Source organism: Anabrus simplex, chromosome 1 (assembly GCF_040414725.1).
Source record: "Anabrus simplex isolate iqAnaSimp1 chromosome 1, ASM4041472v1, whole genome shotgun sequence".
Lineage (NCBI taxonomy): Eukaryota > Metazoa > Arthropoda > Insecta > Orthoptera > Tettigoniidae > Anabrus > Anabrus simplex.
In genome coordinates this window covers 1628577676-1628594978 of record NC_090265.1, presented here as the reverse complement: position 1 = coordinate 1628594978, position 17303 = coordinate 1628577676, and the positions used below count along the sequence as shown (strand labels likewise).

At 39.1% G+C, this 17303-nt stretch overlaps 1 protein-coding gene across 2 annotated transcripts in view; it reads left to right on the top strand.

Annotated features, from left to right (window-relative positions):
- Lon (Lon protease) overlaps positions 1 to 13236 on the top strand; it is a 456188-nt gene extending 442952 nt beyond the window's left edge. For both annotated transcript variants that reach the window (XM_067138307.2, XM_067138306.2), the window contains exon 17: positions 12915 to 13236. In XM_067138307.2, the coding sequence (XP_066994408.2) occupies positions 12915 to 13076 (162 nt within the window). In that variant the 3' untranslated portion in view covers positions 13077 to 13236. The remainder of the gene's footprint in view (positions 1 to 12914) is intronic.
- The last annotated feature ends 4067 nt before the right edge of the window (positions 13237 to 17303 follow it).

Here is a 17303-nt window from a genome sequence, read left to right as displayed (position 1 = left end):
TTCTCTCAAGAAAACTATCTCCCCATGGAGTCAAGACTTAGCCGCAATGGCTAAAATCTGCAGTCGAACTCAGTCTACTTTCGTTGATTTGATTTCGCAGAGCAGCTCAACAATTTCGTCCGCTTTGTATCACAAATGCCGGAGAAGGAAGCTTCGTCATGGCGTCCCTTCATATTTATTGCCGCCAAGAAAATTTCTTATAAATTTTCTGACTTACCTAAACTGTAATTTCAAGAGTTTTGAAAGTGACTACATGCTTGCTACATTTCTGGCGGTAGTGTTCATGGACATTTAAAAATTTTACGGGTTCGATTTGTGAGGTGATTGACCTCCTTTGATAGGCACTATATTTTTTTGACTTGGCGTGGTCACGCCGTGTACACGCGCTTTGAAATAGTTCATAAAAATGACTTGAGATTCTTCCGCCGTCGACACGTGTGGTTGACGTCACGTACCCCAGAGCGTGGGACCGAAGGTAATCACCCCCTCGTCACGTGTCAAATCCATGCTATCAAGAATCCAACTTTTAATTATTTTGTTACATTATGCATAATGTTCTTAGGGCACAAAGGTCATGGGTTCAATAGTATACTTTGTAATTGCACCTAAGAGTTGTAATATAGCTGAGGATGTTCCAAATGAAACTAAACATGTACTGTAAATGATCAATTTATTTACTTAAAGCAAATATATATGTATCAAAAGGGTGGAAATTTACTGTTATTGATTCGAAGTAAATAAGATGAGACCCTGCCATGGTGGGGAGGCTTGCGTGTCCCAATGAAGCAGGTAGCCGAGCCGTAGGTGCAACGATATTGGATGGATATGTCGGAAGACCTGACTAACGAATGGTTCATTGAAAGGGGTGTAGCAGCCTTTCCGAAGTTACAAGGGCAGCAGTCTAGATGATTGACTGGTATGGTCTTGTAATATTACTCAACATGGCTTAGCCATGTTGACACTGCTACACGGCTGAAAGCAACGGGAAACTACATCCGTAATTAACTCCCAAGAACATTCAGCTCTCTGTATGAATGATGTGCTGATAATGGCTCCCCCCACCCGGGTAAAATATTCCTGAGGTAAAATAGTCCCCATTTGGATCTCCGGGTGGGGACTACACGAGAGGGGGCAATCATCAGGAAGATGGATACTGACATTCTGCGAGTCGGAGCGTGGATTGTTAAAAGCTTGAATCATTGTGGTAGGTTAGAGAATCTGAAAAGGGAGATCAATCAATCAATCAATCAATCACTACTGATCTGCATTTAGGGCAATCGCCCAGGCGGCAGATTCCCTATCTGTTGTTTTCCTAGACTTTTCTTAAATGATCGCAAGAAATTGGAAAATTATTGAACATTTCACTTGGTAAGTTATTCCAATCCCTAACTCCCCTTCCTATAAATGAATAGTTGCCCCAGTTAATTCCAAATTTATCTTCATATTGTGATCTTTCCTGCTTTTATAAATGCCAATCAAACTTATTCGTCTACTAATGTCCTTCCACGCCATCTCTCCGCTGACAGCTCGGAACATACCACTTAGTCGAGCAGCTCGTCTTCTTTCTCGCACTTCTTCACAACCCAAACTTTGCAACATTTTTGTAACGCTACTCTTTTGTCAGAAATCACCCAGAACAAATCGAGCTGCTTTGCTTTGGATTTTTTCCAGTTCTTGAATCAAGTAATCCTGGTGAGGGTCCCATACACTGGAACGATACTCTAGTTGGAGTCTTACCAGAGACTTATATACCCTCTCCTTTACATCCTTACTACAACTCCTAAATACCCTCATAACCATGTGCAGAGATCTGTACCCTTTACTAACAATCATATTTATGTGATTACCCCAATGAAGGTCTTTTCTTATATTAACACCTAGGTACTTACAATGATCCCCAAAAGGAACTTTCACCCCATCAACACAGTAATTAAAACTGAGAGGACTTTTCCTATTTGCAAAACTCACAACCTGAATTTAACCCCGTTTATCATCATACCATTGTCCACCGTCCATCTCAAAACACTATCGAGGTCACCCTGCAGCCGCTCACAATCTTGTAATTTATTACTCTGTACAGAATAACATCATCTGCAAACAGCCTTATCTCTGATTCCACTTCTTTACACATATCATTGATATATATATAAGAAAACATAAAGGATAGACTAAAGTTAGATGTAGTTGGTGTAAGTGAAGTACATTGGCAGGAAGAGCTTCAATGCCAGGAGCTGAAACCAGGACCAATCAGCGTACGATACCTGTGATCATGATGGGTTAAGAAGTCGAGACACAGCGGATATGTAATCTGTTGACTGGTGCTGTATAAGCTGCTGAAAGTTAAGTGCCATGATGTTTTATTAATGCATGATTCTTGGTATACGTAAAGTGCTAGTGGGGATTATATGTTTTAATTAAATGTAAATATCAGCCAAATCAGCAGTTGCTTTATTTGAGTTTGATTAAATGTAAATTTGGACAGGGTTGGTATGCATGCTTAGTCTTTTCTGTAAACAATTAGCTAGATGGGAAACAAGGGAACATTAGGTTTATGGTGAATTTTTCTGTATGTTTTGTTGTGCAGTGATTATTATTTCTCTATGTTACCAGCGATAGGATTTTCTAGTTGTGTTCTTCAAGTAACTCACAAGCTATATGCCCACTGCATTGGAATAAATTGCATGTTATTGGGTTAGATAATTTCAGTGAGGATGTCCTCTCTGCATGTTGTAGGCTTATTTTCACTTCTTACGAGATGCCCAGTGTTGCATGTACGCCATTTTTTCAATATAGGATCATTTAAATGGATTGGAGGCTTGTTTGGGGAGAAGGCAAACAGGGAATCAAACCAGTGGATGCGAGTTGAAAGGCGTGTGCCATAGCACGTTATCTTAAAGCTGGCGTATATATGTGAGGCCAGAGAGAGCCATGAATTTATAGGGGGATGATATTTAATTGGATTGTGACTGAGGCTTAGGTCATTAGAGATACGCCGGGCCAGTGAAACTATTGATTTTTTGTGAGAGATACTTGTCTCCCCGCTGTGTAAAGGGAAGCTCCCTGGAGGCTGAAGAATGAATTGGTTCCTCGAGGGAGGAATGTAGTCAGCTGATGTGCTGCTAGCACTGTGGCAGTGAAAGTATTTGTTCTGCTGGAGACCCCCAAACAGCAGACCAAGCCTAGAGTATAGATCCGTTTTTGTCATTGACAGCTGACAAGCAAGCACGTGGCGTGAAAGAAGACGACGATTGTGTGCCATGTGACACAATCATATGCAGCTGAGGGAATACGGGAATGTTACCCAATGCCTTCCTTATTTTGTTACGTTATGCACTTGTTTTATTTTCAGGATTGTGTTATTGTTGTGTGTTGTGATATGTATGTCTTGTTGATTAATATGGGATATAACTCGTAAGCTATTTGATTGTTGGTTCCCAGTTTTGGCTGGTCATTTGATGTGGGCCGCATCTCACAACTAGTCTCTGTGCTTTTTGGATGGGAATAGTGGCTAACCCTGTGCCAATGCATGTTATATTGTTGTGCCCGTGTATAACGGATATAAATATATGATTGTCGGTGTATCACTAGTATTTTCATATATCATGAATTAATGCTTGGACGGTATTTAATCGCGGCCGATAGGCTACTTGACATCGGTACCTAACAGACGCACTTCACACACCTTCGAACTCGCAAACTCAGTGACGTATCTCCATGTATATATTTTGATGTTTTGTGATTTGTCTTGGGTCGTTGCCCAAATTTGAATACATTTATATAGATTTGTTTGTTAATATCTTCGTCTTTGCGATATGCGTGACACATTTTTGGGGCTGATTTGAGGCCGAGTTTTAATTGTTATTGATTGGATATTTTAGTCAAGGATCTTTTTATTTTTCATTTAGTAAATCCATCTTACCCCCTTAACTGTATTTCTCATTCAACATGCCTCCATTATTCCTGTCAGTATACTAAGTAGTATGTTTTGATTTCGACATTTAGTTCTACCCTTTTGCAGCCTATACCCACACTCTACCCACCTGAGTTTAGTCGGAATTTTAGGACAGGAAATGGAGTTATCGTCCTGGGTAGTTTTTTATGCCCACAGTACGGTACAATATCGCCTATTAGTTCAGCAGATGATGAAAAAATCAAAAGAATATACGAAGAGATAGAAGAATTAATACAATATGTAAAAGGCGACGAGAATTTAATTGTGATGGGAGACTGGAATGCAGTGGTATCCAAGGAAGAGAAGGTAGCGTAGTAGGAGAATTCGGATTGGGACAAAGGAACTAAAGAGGAAGCCAGCTGGTTGAATTCTGCACTGATCATAATTTAGTCCTTGCTAACACTTGCTTCAAACACCACAAACGACGGCTATATTCATGGATGAGACCTGAAGACACTGGAAGGTATCAAATTGACTTAATTATGATTAGGCAGAGATTCGGAAACCAGGTGTTGGATTGCAAGACTTTCCCAGGAGCAGATATGGACTCTGACCACAAACCTGTTGGTCATGAAATGCCATCTGAAATTGAAAAAATTGAAGAAAGGAAGGAATCCAAGGAGATGGGATCTAGACAAGTTGAAAGAAAAGAGTGTGAGGGATTGTTTCAAGGAACACGTAACACAAGGACTAAATGAAAAGGCTGAAGGAAACACAGTAGGGGAAGAATGGACAGTCATGAAGAATGAGATCAGTAAAGCTGCTAAAGAAAAGTTAGGAAGAAAGGAAAGATCAACTAAGAAATGGTGGATAACTGAAGAGATACTAGACCTGATTAACGAATGACGAAAGTACAAGAATGCAAAAAATGAGGAAGCAGAAAAGAATACAGGCGAATAAAAAATGAAGTAGATAGAAAGTGCAGGACAACTAAGGAAAAATGGCTGAAAGAGAAGTGCAAGGATGTTGAAGGTTGTAAAGGTCTAAGAAAGGTAGATGCTGCATGCAGGAATATCAAGGAAACCTTTGGAGAAAGGAAAACTAGGTGTATGAATATTAAAAGCTCTGATGGAAAACCACTTATAGGGAAAGAAGACAAGTCAGAAAGATAGCAGGAACATATCCAACAGTTGTATCAAGGTAAAGTAGATCAGGGCCACTCAGGGTGCATGCGCCCATGCACTGCACAGTGCATGGTGCAGGAGACGACTTCACTAGGTTGACCAGAGTGCAAACCCTCACTCCACTTCCCCCTACACCTGCTTCACCCGTTCGGGCTGTCTCCACCTTCTTCATCTTCCCCACTGATTCTCCCCTCACTGGCAAATGTTTATGTGGGGTGAGCAGTTACACTGTTGTATGGGATAATGTTGCTGGTGTTAAAACACTCTTCTTTCAATTTGGTTTGAGCAGACAATTTATCTTCTCTAGCTCTTCTTTTCCTTTATCTTTGCAATGATACCAGTTCTGCCTGGAACAAGGGACCGGCTGACAGCATTTCTGAGAGCCTTCTTTAAATTATAATCAGGAATAGGCCTACTTGCACGCAATCTAGTTTTTGTACAAGTCAAAACAGGAAAAGACACCTTTCAAATATGCAAGTGGAACCAAACATAGAAATAATCCTAGCTGCTTCTCGATGCAGCTTAGGAAAATCTTCCTTCGGCAAATTCTCGTAGAATTTGAGCAAAGCCTTTGTATTGGGAAATATATCTTTTTGATTAACTTATCACATACTTATTGTCCCATGGATTAAGCATTTGGCTTTATCGTCACGACTGACAAAAAAATACGAAAGTTCCCAGTTTGATTGAAATGGACTTTCGGAAGTCTTTACTTTCTTCGAAACAGGTTGCTCGATTATTATGTTGTTGTCTTGCACTTATCTATTTCACTGATAAACAAGGTGTCCACCACCGAGCGCTTCTTCACTCTCAGCGCACTACACCATTCCAGTCAAGCCGAGTTGAACCGAGTCGGACCGATGCACAGTGCACGGAGTCTCTGCGCCTCGATTTGCACGCATGAGATTTTGGGCCTTTGAGGGGCCCTGATGTAGATGATACGGTTCTGGAAAAAGAAGAAGCTGTTGATGCTGATGGCATAGGGGACCCAATTTTGAGGTAAGAATTCGACAGAGCTTTGACAGACCTAAGTAGGAACAAAGCACCAGGAATTGCTGTCTTACGCTCAGAATTAGTGACTGCCATAGGAGAAACCAGCATGGAGAGGTTATTCTGTTTAATGTGTAAGATGTATGATACAAGAGAACTGCCATCTGATTTTCGGCAGAATGTTGTTATACCTATTCCAAAGAAAGCCGGTGCTGACAAGTGTGAAAACTATTGCACCATTAGTTTAGTATCTCACGCCTGCAAAATGTTAACACATATTATTTATAGAAGAATGGAAAGATAAGTTGAAACTGAGTTGGGAGAAGATCAATTTGGCTTCAGAAGAAATGTGGGAAAACACAAGCCCACGTACATGGCCTTTGTAGATCTAGAAAAGGCATTCGATAATGTTGATTGGACCAAGCTGTTTGAGATTCTGAAGGTGATCGAGATCAGATACCGAGAAAGAATTATCTACAATCTATACAAAAATCAGTCTGCAGTGATAGTAATCGAGGGCTTTGAAAAGAGGCAGCAATCCAGAAAGAAGTGAGACAAGGCTGCAGTTTGTCCCCTCTCCCCTTCATTGTTTACATAGAACAGGCAATAAAGAAAATCAAAGAGGAAGTTAGAAAGGGAATAAAGGTCCACGGAGAGGAAATCAAAACCCTGAAATTTGCCGATGATATTGTTATTTTATCTGACTCTGCAAAAGATCTGGAGAAATTGCTGAATGGTATGGACAGAGTCTTGGAGGAGGAATACAAGATGAAACTAAGTCCAAAACAAAAGTAATGGAGTGCGGTTGAATAAAAGCAGATGATGCAGGAAATATTAGATTAGGAAATGAAGTCTTAAAGGAAGTAGATGAATATTGTTACTTGGGTAGTAAAATAATTAATGATGGTAGAAGTAAGGAAGACATAAAATGCAGACTAGCACAAGCAAGTCCTTTCTTAAGAAAAGAAATTTGTTCACCTCGAACATTGATATAGGAATTAGAAAGATGTTTTTGAAGACTTTTGTCTGGAGCGTGGCATTGTATGAAAGTGAAACATGGACGATAACTAGCTCAGAAAGAAAGAGAATAGAAGCTTTTGAAATGTGGTGTTACAGAAGAATGCTGAAGGTGAGATGGGTAGATGAAAGCACGAATGAATAGATATTGAATCAAATTGATGAGAGGAGATCAATTTGGCTAAATTTGACCAGAAGAAGTTATAGAATGATAGGGCACATCTTAAGACGCCCAAGGACTTGTACAGTTGGTTTTTGAGGGAAGTGTAGGTGGTAAGAACGGTAGAGGTAGACCAAGATACGAATAGGACAAGCAGATTAGAGCATATGCAGGATGTAGTAGATGTGTAGAAATGAAAAGGTTAGCACAGGATAGAGTGGTATGGAGAGCTGTATCAAACCAGTCTATGGACTGATGACTCAAACAACACACGGGATATGAAGCTTATTTCTTGCAAAATGTGGCATGTTTTGAGCTATTAGTGGAGAGATGGTGTGCAATGACGTTAGTAGAACAATAAGCTTGAGCTGAGCTTTTAAAAATAGAAAAGGTCATAATATGAAGATAAAGTTGGAATAAATTATCATGAGAAAAGTTTGATAAATTTCCAAGTTCTTTGAAAATGTTTAAGTAAAAGCTAGGTAAACATTTGATAGGGATCTGCCACCTGGGTGGCAATTCTGTGCAGATCATTGATTGATTGATTGATTGATTGATTGATTGATTGATTGATTGATTGATTGATTGATTGATTGAAAGGATAAAGAAAAAACCCAGAAAAGCCTCAAGTCTTTGTGAAAAATTAAAAATAAAAGATGTTGTTATTAAACGTTACAATTCAACTGACATTGTGACGTACCCACTCGGCCCACAGATGTATGACAAAATTATAACGTGGCGGGTCACTTTAATATTAATATAAATAAATATCTCATTGTTTCTCCATAAACAATATCCCATGGGCGTCAGCCTTCAAGCTTATGGCTTGAAAACGAAAGTTAATAATTAATAATAAAAATCAGGGCTGGGGTGACGGAACACAAATCATTAAGTACACTAACTTGGAATTTAAGGATAATTAATAATAATTTCAGAAAATATAAATTAAAACAGCTATTTATTAAGATGAAAAACGTGACATAACGGCGTATTAACGAAATCTGAACTTACGGAAGCAAAATAAAAATTGAATGAAATTAACTCTAAGAAAATGAACTGTTGCGCAAATTCTTGCAGTAACTTATGCCATTGCTCACCATTTGTAGACTCTGTTATCTGGAAGCTGATGATTGATGGTTCTCTCGTACTGGCTGCATCATCTGTTGTTGGATTCCAGTCCTACTTTTGCTTCATGCATAATACACTAGCTGTAATATGACTTTCCTGCCTTTAACACTTCCTACTGTACTCCTTACATAAAGTCGTAATGAGTCCTAATTTTAAATTCAAAACCACCATGGGTTATGTTCATGGAGAGAATACACTTATATTCTTCCATATTACGGAATAGTAGCGTAAACAAATTCATAAAAAAAACTCTCCTCCCCTATACTAGTCAAAACTGATCTCCTGTTGACTACCTCTCGTCATTGAGATAACAGGTCCCAATGAGAGTAACTTTTTAGTAGTATATACTCAGATGCGAAGTGAACCGAGTTGAAATCTTCTCCGATGTGCAGACGTAGAATCGTAGTAAGAGTGTCTTCCAAGAGTGTCTCTGTGTCTAAGAGTAAGAATGAGAATGTCCGAATACGAGTGTCCTCTCCAGCTCTTGTCGGCGGGTATATAGCCGTCAGAAGTCTCCCTCCATCAGCCATATCACATGGTCCATCCCTTCTATGTATTGTTAGGAATCCATCACGTTACTTTATTACGTCCATTCACATAGTCTGAACTTTCCCGCTGAAATATAGCGTCAGGTAGCGAAGTTCGAAAAGTTGGCGTTCATAATGTTTCAACTGTCTCTTCAGAAGGTGGAGAGGGTAAGGTCTCTCATAACCTTGATGACTTACTTTTCCTGGAAATGAGCTGAAATTAGCCTGCTGACTCCGGTCACCTCACAACGGCTATTGGAAAATTTACTGCAAGCTATTAATATGAATGATGTTGAAATACTTTACCCAATATGTGGTTCGTTCAGAATACGTTATAGCCGCGATACAAAGGAAAGAAATGAAATGATGTGAAATGGATGATCAAAACCCTATATATATACATATTAATTTAAAAATTATCTACCAGTGATTAAATATATACATATTATCAATTAATTAGACAGTTCAATAATTTATCACATGCTGTGATGTTCCAAACATCACAACATCTATCATTGTTATGAAACAGGGATTTTCTTTAATCTCTTACCAGACAAAACTTTGAAGATTTTTTTTATTTTCTTAGATAGTCATTTAAATCCAGATTTCGACTTAAATGAGCCCACAGAGAAACATAATGTGTTATTCAATTTAATTAAGCCTTTCATATTCGAAGATTATCATAGTAGAGTTGCAAAACATATCAGTCAAGATGCACGCCTCCCTTCCCCTCCTCCTTACCCCTATCGTCGCTTTCTAACATAACTCCGCCTCTCAATCCCGCCCACTCCACCAAAATTAAATTCAAGCCTCACACAGTAGAAAGCAGTCATCTTGCAACACACCAGCGAGAAAGTCAACACGAGAGAGAGAGAGAGAGAAAGTACAAAATGTAGTTCATGCATCACGGGTACGATTCCAGAGTTTTCATTTTACGTAATGCAATAGTTTATTTCATTTCGTTGCAGGTCCCATTCAATTCAAAAACCTACTTCCGAGGACATTCACCTTTGACGACATTCAGCTGCTTTCAAACTACTGTAGCTAATTACAGACTATGAATCTCATTGTTGAATTGTTGAATCCGTATTGACGATTGAACTTCTTACAAAATTGTCCAAAAACTATTTTAATCATCCTAGTCAATACTATGTATTTTTTACATCCATTAAGGCGAAAGTTTAGATAGAACCTTTTCTAATCAAGACGCTCAGACTGTAGTTCTCCCTACCATAAACTGACAGCTGGAAGAGGCTAATGGAGGAGAGGCAAGAGAAGACGAAAGAAATGTGGTACAGTTTTACTCCACTGAGGCCATGGTGACCGGTCTAGAAAGCTAAGAATAACGGCTGAGAGGATTCGTTGTGCTGACCACACGACACTTCATAATCTGCAGGCCTTAGTGCTGAGCAGCCATCGCTTGGTAGGCCAAGACCCTTCAAGGGCTGTAGTGCCATAGGAAAAGAAAAAAAGAGGCCATGTTGAACAAGACTTGGTTGGATACAAACCACGCGCTGCAACACTTTGTGACCTCAGTGGCTGTACACGGATTCCATCACAGGGTTTGCAAGTTGAAGTCTTTCCACGACCCAAGTAACATGTGCTTTTGTGAACTCTGCAACAATCATTCTGATCATTATCACAGTGTTAATTGTAAAAAACTAAGTCGCTCATTGAGTTCTGTAAGTCTGATTGTCTTTAATTAATGCAAAATTTGTGCGCTGTAGTAATAATAAAATTAAGACTAAAGTTCACACATAAATAGACATGTTTCGACCCGGCATTGGGTCATCTTCAGTAAGACATGTATGATGCATTAAAAACATAGGAAATACACAAAATGAAATGTTGGTTAAAAAGTTTTTAAAAAACATGATGAAAGTTAAGAAACTGAAATGTTGATCGTTAAAACAGCACGGCCAACTCGCCCGGTAACATTTAGAGTGGGGAAATGGAGCAGGGCTTGAGGGAGTTATATTACTCTTCTTCAATTTCATCTTAATTATAGCCCAGAGATTTTCAATAGGGTTAAGATCTGGTAAGTTCCCTGGCCAGGGGAGAACTCTGACCTTCTCAGGCAAATAATTCAACACTGACTTTGCCATGTGATAGGGAGCTCCATCCTGCATTATGATAAATTCCCCATTTGGAAACAAGCCATTTGCTTTTGGCATAAGTACTTCTGAAGTACTGATTCATAGTTCCCTCTACAATATAAATATCTTCAGGGCCCCACACTGACATTCCCCAAACCATCACACTGGTTGGGTGTTTAACACTTTGTTGAACACAATCAATGTTAAATTCCTCGTTCGATCTCCTCCTGATGTATTGGGAGGATCCGTCGCAAATAGAGAAGAGAAGATCTGTGAAGATCACCTGAAAGGAAAACAGTTCCATACTTGACAATCAAATGAACTTCCAAAAATTCTCAATATGTGACATTTTACTCTAGTGGGCCTCCTCAAGTAATTACCTAATCCTTCTAAACAAACTTTTGATGTCTGTTTATTGTATAAATAAGTAGAATAAAAGGATTTACCTTTTCCAATCTAATAGGGTCCAGTGTTTGAGGCCTCTAGCCCATTTAAGGTGCTTTACAGCCATTGAAGCAGTGATCTTGGCTTTTTTCTGAGGACGACAAGTTCGAAATCCTTCCCTACAGAATGTTCTTTGCACTGTTCTTGGTGACACATCCACTCCATACTCGTGCATCTTGAGGAAGAGTTCCTTCTTAGTTGATTTCATGTTTGTAGGACAAGATTTTAAGTTTTCTCACATCTTTCTCACTAAGATTTTGTTTACATCCACATTTCCCACTACGATTCCGTTGGTATTCTTGCTCTTTACTGCACTGTTTGTTTTGTTTTTTTATTCTGCTAACAGATTTTGTGCTATTGCCCTCTGCAAGTAAGTCTTTTCTTGTAAAAGAACATGTGCAACTGCTAGTTTCCAAGGAGATAAATCAATAACCTCACTTTTGATTCGTGACAAACTTCATCCTAAAATCTGAAAATACAATGTTTGTTTAGTGTTTCCTGTATATAAAGCACAGAAGAGAATTCTCTAAATTAATAGAAGCATTTAACTTCCAAAAACACACTAATTTATTTAATATTTACGATAAAATACTTCACGCTAAAGAGGCTGACTTTCGTAATCCAAAAGATGAAGCACCAGCTGACTGCATTGCTACCATAACAAACCAAATAACAGAAAAATTCCTTCTAAACATACCCAAGATGTTTCCCGGGTACTGTTAATGAGTCTGTCCATATACAACTTGTCATGGAGATCATCATTCACTGTCCATCCTCTGATAACTAGATCAACCTTGATCATGTCCATCAATCGGGTTTTAGGTCTTCCTGCAGGTCTTTTCCCCTCCACCTGTCTTACCAAATGTTATTTATTTACCGTGATTTATTTATTTATTTATTTATTTATTTATTTATTTATGATAAGTGAATATTATTAGCTTTAAGTATGTTACATAAAGAGTATTTTATTGAGGAACTGTACTTATTCCCTTTTTTCACCTTGAGTCTAATAATTTGGCCACCCTGTGTATATTTTTAAACTTCCTGTGTAAATCAAAAATATGTATAATTCTAACAATATCCTCTAAATGGTATGCAATTATGAAAAAGTCCATAATATGAAAAAAAATTGCACTATAAAATTCATTTTTTCAGACTGAGAAAGCATTGTTTCATGCTCATTTGCAAAATGCACATGTTTCAATGAAATGGGGAAAAGTTATTAGGCCTACCTCTCCCAGCCTAACTTATGGCACATACCATATAAACAGATGTTTGGAAACTGATCTATTTTTGTGTGTGTGTTTTTTGTTTTTGTTTTTTTCAGTGCAAGTTGTTTTCAGTATATGTAAATTAATTGTGCTCATATCTAAGCTTCAAAATACATTTTTGACTTAATTTTTAAAGGAAAATGTGATAACTTGTTTCTAAGGTACTTTATTAAAAAATACTACTGTATTCCTTATTTTGTTTTAGGCTAAAAGGGTTGGTGTGAGCTGTATCATTCTTCCTGAAGAGAACAAGAAGGATTTCAATGATCTCCCAAAATTCATTACAGATGGCATTGAAGTGCATTTTGTTTCCACTTATAATGATATCTATAAAATTGTATTTCCACAGAGCCCTCCACCAAGCTAACAGACTGATTGCTATGTATGAATGGTTATGTTAATTTTTAATGAATGAAGGTGTTGATATAGTTGGCCATCGTGCTTGAATCAACGAGTTGTATAGATGATGTACATACATTCTTAAATGAAATATAATTTTCTGATAATAAAATGTATACAAATGATAATTGTAGTTTATTTTCTCCTTACACTTTTTAAATGTCTCTTTTGACTAAGAGAAACTACTATCAATTGGCCTGTAGGACAAAAATTCGTTTTGTACACTCCTTCAGCTTCTGAGCAGCACTGGTTTTGAATGCAGGAGGAGACAGCCCATTCACTGCAGTGCATTGTGGTGGGCTGGTTTTTGTCACTTTTGTCATTATTTTACACAATAATTTACTTTTTTGTTGTAAATTTGCTATATTATTTTGGTATAAAGGATAGAATTAATTTTGTTTGGTGTAGTTTCATGTACAAAGGGTGACATTAACAGTCACCTGTCCATCTCGTTCTCTTTTTAGGTTTTTATTATTATTGTTAATACAACTTCCCCCATGAGGAGGCTGCCACAAGGACAAAGTATATAAACTACAAAATACAGGGTGTTTCAAAAAGAATATACTATTTTGAATGCATATATTTATTAAACTGTAAGACATATGAATATGAAACTTAACACACATATTTACGAACCTCTCAAGTTCAGATACTGATGTTCAATATGTCCTCCATCAGCGACAAACAATATCACATCGATACCCAAATTCCTCCCATACTCGGGCAAGCATGTCCTTCGTCACTGATGTTATTGCACAACGGATCCTGTTCTTCAACTCTTCCTGGTTTCGTGGGAGTGGTAGTACACAAACGTTGTCTTTAACAAAACCCCACAGGAGGAAATCACAGGGTGTCAAATCCGGTGACCATGGAGCCCAGCTGAGACATGCTAAGTCGCCAGCTCCTTGACGACCAATTCAACGGTTCGGTAGAGTTATATTCAGATATTCACATCTTCATGCAGCCTCGGAAACAACCAGTTTTGTAACATAGCGAGATACTGCTGACTGTTAACCGTGTTTCCATCAAAGAAGAATGGGCCGTAAACAGATGATCGGAATATCGCACAAAACACATTGACTTTGGGTGAATCTCTTACATGTTGAATGACTGCATGTGGGTTTTGTAGGCCCGAAATTCGAACAGTGTGTTTGTTCACCTGACCACTAATATGGAAAGTCGCTTCATCACTGAACACGATGCATTGTGCGAAAGTGTTATTATTGTCAATAACATCAAGAGTCTCTTTACAAAATGCCACACGTTTGCGTTTGTCATCAGGACGCAGAACTTGTAACAGTTGTAACTTGTACGGCTTCATAACCAACCAACGTCTCAAAACACACCAAATTGTTGTTGTAGGCAGTTGTAACTCCGGACTCCCACGACGAGTTGATTTTGAAGGACTACATTGGAAAGCAGTTTCAATTCGTGCAACATTTTCTTCAGGAACACAAGGGCGGCCAGGACTCTTTCCTTTACATACACATCCTGTATCTACAAACTGTCGATACCATCTGCGAATGTTCCACCCATTCGGAGGATCAATTTGGTACCTCAACCTGAAACGTCTTTGCACTGTAATCACGGAATTGCACTTCGCAAACTCGAGAACACAAAATGATTTCTGCTGCGGAGTAGCCATTTTAAACATATGATGGTTACCAAGCAAAACAGAAGACAACTGACATCTAGCGGCTATTAATTTAAACTAGACTATGTATACGTTTCTTCAATAGCCGAGCGAGGCGCAGCGATCGATAGTTCGGACAAAATTATGCTTTGTAATATGTGTATTCTTTTTGAAACGCCCTGTCTTATGCCTTCTAAGTAATTGGTGAATTTATGTAGAAATAACAACAATCACAAGGCTCAGAATTAAATTTGGAACATAGCATGGTGTACAGCTCGTCAGATGTTATATAGATCATTTCAGAGTTTGGTTATTGAACCTTGTATTGTGGCGAAAGTGAAGTCCTGTCCGGTTCAGACCAAGAAAATCCCACTGCTGTACAAGAAGTTTAGGTTTTGTGCCTCGAACACCGATCACGAGTCCATGGATGGATATGTTGTCTAGGTGATATTTGCTTCTATAATAGTGTACGATAGGCTGGTAAATTGACTTTATCTTGGCATCCACCTCTTCAGCTGGCCGATGTTTGACTGGAAGCGTACTGTGGGATCTAAGAAAAGTCCTTGTTTGCTAGTTGGTCGAAAGGTTATCATATCAATATGCCTGTTACTCCCATCAGTATTTAGGCCAGAAATTCTTTGTGCACTGTGAAACCTTGATCTCTCAGAGAGTTCGCAATCATGTGCCGTATTGAATGATGGCGGGAATTTCTCAATACCTCCCCATAAGGACAGGCACCCAGGACATAGGCAAGGGTTTCGTGCTCTCTGTGGCAATGTATACAGAGGGTGCTGTCCTGGGACCTTCCCGGCATGGAGCGAATTGTTCACACATTCGTCATTATCTTGATAGTCTCTCTCCATTTCACACAGGATAAGACTCAGTGATCTCTTGTCCATTTGTTCCCTGGCGTGTATTCCTGGAAGAACCCAAACGGCCTTTCCTTTGTGCAGCAGCTTCGTCCATGACTGAACTTCTCTGTCTCATAGTGACTGCCAGACCTTCCTTACATTGGGAAGATGGCTACTTTTGGACATAACTTGATCATTCACTTCTATACCTGGATCTTGCAAACAACTTTCATGATCATGCTCCAAATTCTTAAGTGCGTTAAGGTAGCTGTTATTTGCAAGCATTCATTTATTACCAGTGTTAATATGCTGCAGTTTGGCTTCCCAAGTAGCGTAAAACAAACCAAGGCCTAGTGTATACCATGTGATCCAGAATGTCTACTGGTAGTTGTAATATTTCTTTAATTCCACTCTTTGGTATTTTATTCGCATCTGTGAGAAAAGTTTGAGGAATCTTGTTTAGGGGAGTAACTCGGAGTGGGTAAATAATATTGAGCTATTTAAAATTGAAAATTTCTGGTCGGATTGCAACAGTGGTGAGCTAATAAGGGTGTCAATCTTGTTTCGTGTCTTGTCAAGTACAGCTTGTGGATCCAAATTTAAGTTCATTAATGAAGTTCACCCCTAAGTAGCAAATCTCACTTCCATTGCACTGTGATTTGATTTCACAGTCATCATTTATGGTGATATTTGCCTCCGTCAGTTGACCATTCCTGATAGAAAGATAAGCTGATTTTGAGGAAAGTGGTAAAGTCCAGACCTTTTTCCTTTTCCATGAATTTTTCTACGGCGATCCCGGATGGTTCTGTGGCAGATTCAGTGTTTCTTCCCCAAATATTACTGTATCTTTGGCAAAGCACATAGTGAGGTTAGGTTGTTCATTTGCAAGCGGATATCCATACTTCCCTGCTAAAGAATCTTTGGATAGTTCTTCCACGATATGATCAATAGTGATGTTGACTAATGCCGGAGAGAAAGGGGGGCCTTGGAGCACACAACGATTAATTTTGATAGATTTTGTTCCTGTTTTTGAGTCTGTATCTGTATTTTGTTACCATCTTGTAAAGCTATTAGCAGCCTCGTCAGATTTTCGGGCACTCACAACAGACTCCAATGTGCTCTGGAGGTGTGCATGTCCAACATTATAAAAAGCTCTTAGAATGTCCAGAAATACACAGCCTGACATAAAAAGTTAAACACCCAGGAGGAGTGGTTGAAAGTGAATGAAACTACATATGCTGAAAGACCATGTACTTTTATTGAATTGATGACAATATGGAATGAAAGAGACTAGGCCATTGGCAGTTACAGGTGGAATGTTGGTGCCAGGTGAGTAGGGTGTCGCACCACCCCTGGCCGCAATGCTTGGCCTTGTGTAGTTTGGAATGGTGTCAGACAGCCTTTGGATCCTCTTTTGAGGCAAGTTCGTCCACAGTTGTTGCAGCTGTCCCTCCAAATCCTACAGGTTCGTACTGGAACGGAGTCCCCTTTCAATGTCATCCCATGTGTTTAATGATGGTGAGGTCCGGGGATCTTGCTAGCCACGGGAGAATCTCAACATGCTCTAGGCAGTCCATAGACACGTGCTGTGTGTGTGGACGTGCGTTATCATGTTGGAACACTGTCCCAGGATGCTGTGCCTTAAGGGGTAGGACGTGTGGGCACAGAATGTCTGTGATGTATCACTGTGCCATCAAAGTCTGCTGAAGCA